The sequence below is a fragment of the Anser anser genome (genome assembly GCF_964211835.1).
Source record: "Anser anser genome assembly, chromosome: 2".
In the NCBI taxonomy this organism is placed as follows: Eukaryota; Metazoa; Chordata; class Aves; order Anseriformes; family Anatidae; genus Anser; species Anser anser.
This window is the reverse complement of record NC_139721.1, coordinates 135,682,276-135,689,379: the sequence shown is the minus strand read 5'-3', so window position 1 is coordinate 135,689,379 and position 7,104 is coordinate 135,682,276. Positions and strand designations below refer to the sequence as shown.

At 36.1% G+C, this 7,104-nt stretch overlaps 1 protein-coding gene across 2 annotated transcripts in view; it reads right to left on the bottom strand.

Annotated features, from left to right (window-relative positions):
• COL28A1 (collagen type XXVIII alpha 1 chain) overlaps positions 1-7,104 on the bottom strand; it is a 64,960-nt gene that overhangs the window by 36,645 nt on the left and 21,211 nt on the right. For both annotated transcript variants that reach the window (XM_083826912.1, XM_083826911.1), the window contains 6 exons: positions 5,793-5,861; positions 5,100-5,168; positions 3,720-3,788; positions 2,706-2,774; positions 1,116-1,184; positions 4-72 (listed from right to left, as the gene is read on the bottom strand). In XM_083826912.1, the coding sequence (XP_083683038.1) occupies positions 4-72; positions 1,116-1,184; positions 2,706-2,774; positions 3,720-3,788; positions 5,100-5,168; positions 5,793-5,861 (414 nt within the window). The remainder of the gene's footprint in view (positions 1-3; positions 73-1,115; positions 1,185-2,705; positions 2,775-3,719; positions 3,789-5,099; positions 5,169-5,792; positions 5,862-7,104) is intronic.

Sequence of the window (7,104 nt, the reverse complement as noted above, 5' to 3'; positions counted from 1 at the left end):
TACCTTTGGACCTGGCAGACCAAAACCTTTGGATCCTTTTGCCCCAGGATTTCCTTGTGGACCCTGTACACCCTATAAATCAAAATAAATGAGTTAATGCATTATATTTTTCTATATTTGAAATTCATCATGAGTCTATCTTTCAGTTAATAGTTATCTCATCTTTGTCACATGATGTGGTGGATTTCACAGCCTTATCCAAGTGTAGCGACTACAATTACTATTCAGGGAGAAAGCCAATGGGAAGTTTCTCAGTATCTAAACCCCGATTTACTGGGATGCTGTAAGCATGAACTTTAATATTCTTTCCTAAAAACAAACAAACAAACAATCGAAAAATGCAGAACAAAGCAAAACACACAAAAAAAGATCTTTTTGGATGTTTCTGTTGTTCTGCATCCACCTAATCGAGACTGTTGACAAACTTCAATGGGGATTGAAATCCGGATGTGGTGGACTCTTACCTCATGAAGCCCCTACATGTCATTGTCCAAGCGGTGCACTTGATTTATCTCCTATGCAAATTATGCAGATTACATCATATTTCTATTTTCTTAATCCTAAAATCATTCATATCAGTTGGAACCATTAATGTCAAGGAGCTTTGCCTGAAGACTAACTTGATGCCTTTTAAAATGCAAAAACACTGAGATTTTTAACGTCTCCAAATCAAAATTAGAGCTCTGATGAAGTATAAAACAAAAACTACATACAAATGTTCATTACATTCCCAAAGTGTAGGACTGATCTGATAGGGTTTTTTTAATAAAGTTGGTAGCAAAGCCATTTTCTCTTAGAAGAGTAACAGAGCTCTTCCATCTTTCTCATCCACTAGGGCCACAGGAGTAGACAAACAGGATTAGAATTAACACCAGTCTTCATAAATAGCAGATGTAGTATGCAGTATATTTGATGAAATTCATTATGTGTTGCTGCCATTTAATTCTTTATGAAAAGAATAGAATAAATGCAGGACAGATTTCACACTACAGCTAGGCAGTTTATGGGTGTCTTCTAACTTAACAATGGAATAGACAAATACCTGACTCAGGTCATACTAGCTGCCTTCTTCATATCTGCAGCTCAGTGTCTGCCTGTTCCTGATTCAAACTTACCTGGCTTCCTGGATTGCCTATCCCTGGTGGTCCTGCCGGGCCCTGTGGTCCTACTTGGCCTTGTTCACCCTGTATTGTATAAAAAGTATTCCAGAGAGCTAGATTGCAATAAACCATGATAGCTGATTAGTACATTTAATTTAAACACAGAGTGGTAGTCCCCAAACTGTATGATCTTGAAGTTTGCTGCTTCTGTTTGAGTTAAATGAGAATTTTGAATGCCTTAAAGTCTGCTTATGGCAATTCACCTAACACAGGTAACACCTCTTCCTTCCTGCAAACTCTATTTCATTTATAACAGTAAACAATCACATCTAGAGGGATCTGCATCTTATCTTTTCAGACTGAGATTAATTTTGCAGATTTTCTTGTATTGAAATATACAGTTGCTTGCACAGCACTCAGAAGAAAATCTTGCAAGTGTAAAAGAGCAGCTAGAGGGTATTGTTTTTAAAGAGCAGCTAGAGAGCATTGTTGAAAAATCTTTGTCAAGTGGTATTGTAGAGGTATTGCACAGCACTTGAGGATGGAATAGAGGAATTACGGGAGGTCATTTGGGTATTGGAAGTGGCACAGATCCATGTAGGTGTCCGGCAAGTGGGACACCAGTCCCTTCAAAGCAATAGTTAGTTTAACTTACACCAGAAACCCTTATGTACTGAAATGGTCCCAAACACTTACTGCCCTGGCCATCACTGCATTTTTCTTCTACACAGACATGGGAATAAGACAGCTTGTTCCTTCACAGGTCATCAGTCTTCCTGTACCTAAAGCCTCGAGCGAGATGGTCTGGCAGGTGCTCATTGACCATGCTTCTCACAGATAGACCATCTACGTTGCTCTGAAGATCTTAGAGATCCATTTGACTGGACAGTAAGATGAGTAAGTTCAAATCAAACTCCCCACATCTGAGAAACATACCCTGTTGACTAAGCTGCACGTAACTCCATATGGGAATGTCATCTTCCCCTCTCACAGAAGCCAAGCGTGGGACAGTGAGGAGAGCAGGAGTCATGGGGACATGAGGGAAGGCATAAAACAGGGAGTAGGAATAGGGCTACATCACTAAACCATGAGAAGGAAGATCTGGATCACTGTCTCTGCTCTACATGACATTTGGGCATTTTTCATCAGTCATCCTCAAGACCTATGCAAGTTACAGGCCAGAATCTCCTCTGGCCAAGGGAATTACAATTGTTCTGGATTCTTCTTTGAGAATCTGGGTGCCAAAAAGCTAACAAATTTCAGAAGCTAGCATGTTCATTGCCTGTCCCAGGTCCGTTAGACTAGATAACCCAAGGTTTATTTAATTTTTTTAAAATATTTAATTTAAAATATTTTAAATACAATATTTCCGAGATAATTTTAGGAGGAAAGTCAATTTCTTCCCCCAAACTCCAGCTGCATAGAATACCGTCCATAGTGCAGTTAACTTGTATAGATGAGTGCTATGAAGTTTGTGAAGCTGCATTGAAGTAGTACCTCAGATCCAAGCTAAAACATATTCTCATGTTGTTGTGTGAATAATTCATCATTAATTTACTATAAATATAACTATAAATATGATCAGGAAAATACTCTGTGTCTCACCTTGTCACCTTTGATTGATTGACCTGGCAGTCCAATTGGACCAGTTGCACCTTCAGAGCCTTTTTCACCCTAGAAATAAGTAACAGTTTTGTAACTGTATATGGGAATTTATGAAGGAAACGATCCAAGACGAACTGGTCAACACAATGTGGGTAATGAGGAAAAAAGTATTCCTTTGCAAACAAACAAGAAAAACAGCCAACGGAATTATTAGTTTTACAGAAAAGCAATTCAGTTGCAATTCATAACATGCTTCATCTGTATTCATTGCGTCGTTGAACACAGGACTTCAAAGGGAGAAAATGAAATACTATGAAGTAGAAAAGTACATTTTGAGAATGCAATAATGCGTTCATTTTGTAAGTAGATAGCAGGTCAGAACCTTCTGGTGCAAGGACATGGCTAACGTCTTTTCCTTAAAAGGAAGAAAAATCTGCTTTGCTTAGTAGCTCAAGGCTCTGGAGAATCTTGAAGCCACTCAAAGAGGGATACACTTTGATGAGAAACCCAGTTATGATTTTACCATAACTCTTTGCTTGTTTGTACTTATTTTTAAGAAAAGGAATGTTCACACATATTAAATTGGCACGTGCCCTTATGAGGTAACTGTCCACAGAGACTCATATAACCCAAGTTTTAGCTTCCAAAAATGGTAAGACAGAACAAAAATACTTCCTGAATGTTTGCTTCCAATAAAAAACATAAATAGCTAAATAGTCTTTCAGAAGACAACTTATCTCATTAAGCTAGCAAAAAAAGGTATCTTATTAAATACATAAATAAGAGAATCATTAACTTATTACATTCAGAGGGACACTACAACTCTTTTGTAATCATCTTAATAGAGCTTTTGAACTAGGAGGGGTATTCAGAGAGCACAGTGATTCAGAAGACCAAGATCCACCATATGATATTTTGTACAACTAAAATGATCAGTGCTCTTAAATAGCTTAGGCATTAAAGCAAATTTGTCCTATGATTAAATAATTTTAAAAAACATTTCCATAAAACTACCTTTTGTCCTTGAATGCCCTCTCCTGGTAGACCTTTCTCACCTGGCAGACCATCAGGGCCACGTGGTCCCTGTAAGAAAAGAAAAAAAAATCAGCTGATATTAGCAATTACATTTCTTACTGACATTTTGCCTAATTTGCTAATATAGTTCCATGCAACTCTTATGACACTGATAAGTAGCAACACTTACACAACAGCTGGCTGAGCCCAGGCAATTAAATGAAGTGTAGTAAACCTTAATTGGAGGATTTAGATAAGAAGAAGGTAATGCTGAAATGATCTGAGTGACATAATGTCTAAAGACTCTATCCTTAAAACCCAAATGAAATTGTGGGTTAATTTATAATAAATATATTTACTGCTTTGTAATTTATTCCTTATAATTTCATGTACCTGAAATGGTGAAAATCATTAATTTGAACTTTTTTTTTGTTTTTTAATACAAAATGACTGGATAAACATACACAAAGAGAAAATGCCAATTTTTGTTTACAGAAACACTGAAATAATTCTTTTGTTTTGTAATATTTTTGGTTCTTCCAGAAAATTCAGCTCTTTTATTATTTAAAGCTACTGAAGAGTTTTTAAGGATGATCTTGATTAAATAAAAATGTTCCTACATTTTTTGTGAAAAATATATTTTATAGTCACAAGGAGACTTTCAAAAATAATACTAGAATGAATTCTAACAATCATCTACATTTGTGGCTTCTTAATTAACAATCTTGTGATTATTAATGAAGTAAGAAAACTACCATTTTATACTCTAACCAGCAGGAAAAAAGAGCCACCAGCAAGCACTAACTTAACAGTGGAAGAAAGAGTACAATCCTTTGCTAAAATTAAAAGCAGCTTCCAAGGAGGCTATTAGGAGAACTGTTTCTCAGAGCTACAAAGAGCTTGCTAAAGGTAACTTACTGTAATTCAGAAGAGAAAGATGTAATTAAAAGCATATAATTTGGATCTTTGTTTCTGATGCAATTCAAATTACAGACTGGAGTTGAGGAACATCTCAGATCTTGGATTTTCACCGTCTTAAAATTTGATTTTAAACGATTTTTAAATATCTCCTTAATTCAAACTAGGAAGGGTATGCCTATTAGTATACAACTCCATGTCCGTCTGAAAACTGTATGCTGTAATCTCGCTCACATGGACCATGCAATTTTTTATTTCACCAAAACTTTTTTGGACATGACTTAATTCTCCTACTCCGGCAATTCATGCACAATTACTGTTGCAATATTAGGCTGGCATAGCTGCTGCTCTAAGCTGTGTAGAACGGCTTATGGAATCAGTACCCTATATAGCTGCTGTCATTCAATTAAAGTTGCTTAGACTTATTTATTTTCACTTCCAATTCATCTATCAACGACTTACAGGTAATCCTGGCTCACCAGTTCCAGGAGGTCCTGGGAATCCAATTTTACCTTCTCGACCTGTAGCACCCTTGTGAGAAAGAATATTACTAAGTTCAGTCTTAATTCAACTTGACGCTTTTGAAAAGCTTAACATTTATATATAGATGACTTAATCGTTTCATTAGAAAAATCGGAAATCAAATACTTAACATCTCTTGAGGTAAAACAAACATAAATGATGATTTAGAAACATTTGAAAGTACATTTCAATTAACACTCAGAACCTTAGATTGTGTTTCAGTCCTCATGCCAACAGCAAAGGATTTAAGAATATCAGTTCCCTAGTGAAGAAATAGCAAAGCAAATCTGTCACTTGATTGTATATCACAGTGACTGAGATGTATTTCAATGCCTTGAAGAATGATTATTCATTAGTGCAATCATCTGCTAGTGCTTGACTCTGATCTCAGGTATTTAACCCTCATTTAAATGGCATTATTTCTGGCCTATTGTTTCAGTGGAATCATAATCAAAACTTGGGGTTGAAGGAAAAGCAGGTCTGTCATCTCCATTCTACACAAATACACAAACCAGTATTATACAGGTTTTATATTTAGATTATAAGAGTTTGATAAAACTGCAAATGAGAACTTTCATCCAAAAAATGACTGCCCACAGTTATCACTTTCACAGACATATAACTGAGACTTACCTTGGGTCCTGGCTGTCCAACACCAGGGAGTCCTGGCGGACCATAGGGACCTATAGGACCTTGTTCTCCCTAGAGGAAAAAACACAGAAACAGATTATTAAAGCAATAGTCTCTTTTCGTAATCAAATTCTCCCAGAGTATCTGTCCATCACAACCATTCAGGGCTATAGAAATATGTATTTAAAGTAAAAAACAACCAGCCAACCAAACCAAAAACAAACACACAAACAAACACACAAACAAACAAACAAACAAAAAAAAACCACAAAAAACCCCACAACTGTTTAAAGCTAAATGTTTTGGTTAGTAGCAAGGCCAATATCCTGGCCATACAATTTTCTGGGATAAATAATAAAGTCATAAAGCCATTCAAAATGTGTTTCTTCCTCATATATCTTTGGTCTTGATTTTACTCAATAATTTGGTATGTGCTTCCTTCACTCCTTTTCTTGCCAGGAAGACAGGCATTTGGAAATCCAGCTGTATTTATGCTTTATACATAGGACTAAATAATTTTCCAGTAGCAATGGCTACATATCACAACTGTTGCTCCTATTGCTGTCTTTGACTGAAGCTCCTCTTGTTACATTTCTACAAAGCCAATGTAGGGTCAGGTGAAAATAAGCATCAGATCTCCCAAATTAACAGGCATTTGGAGGCATAAGCAGGAGTGAGGCAGATAAAACACTTTGAAGATCTGAATTTCATTGCCTGGAGAACCTGTCACAGACTGATACTACAAATACTAGTTCTGACACATTGGAGGATACATTTTGAAACCATTGACTCAGAAAATAGTTAAGATCTAATTTAACCTGAGTAATTTTCTGATTAAAACGTTGTATACCTAATACAGTAATGATTTCCAATCAGTTACAAATTTAAGTGCTTGACAGTTCTCCAAATCAGAACAAATCCAGACAGCCATTCACAAATACATATTTAATCCATGCACTTCACATAATACAACCACTATGATGAATAGGGTCTGCACTTTGATCTATTTCGAAAGTTAGTACAACTGCTATGATATCCCCTACGTGCATTTGCTCTAGGACCCTGATATAGAAAAGGTCTTTAAGCATGATCTCACTGGACCTACTTGTGTCTTTAAATACATACTATTTCTTCTATGTAGGAACACTAAAATCTAAATACTAACAATTTCTTCAAAGCTTGATGATTAGACGGAAACTGAAGTATTATAAGAACTGAAAACAGATGAAATCTGCAATATTGCTGGGACAAAATTCCAAAATACTTCAGCCTCCTCATCTTAACAACAGTATGCCTCAAGTGCATTTTCACTGAC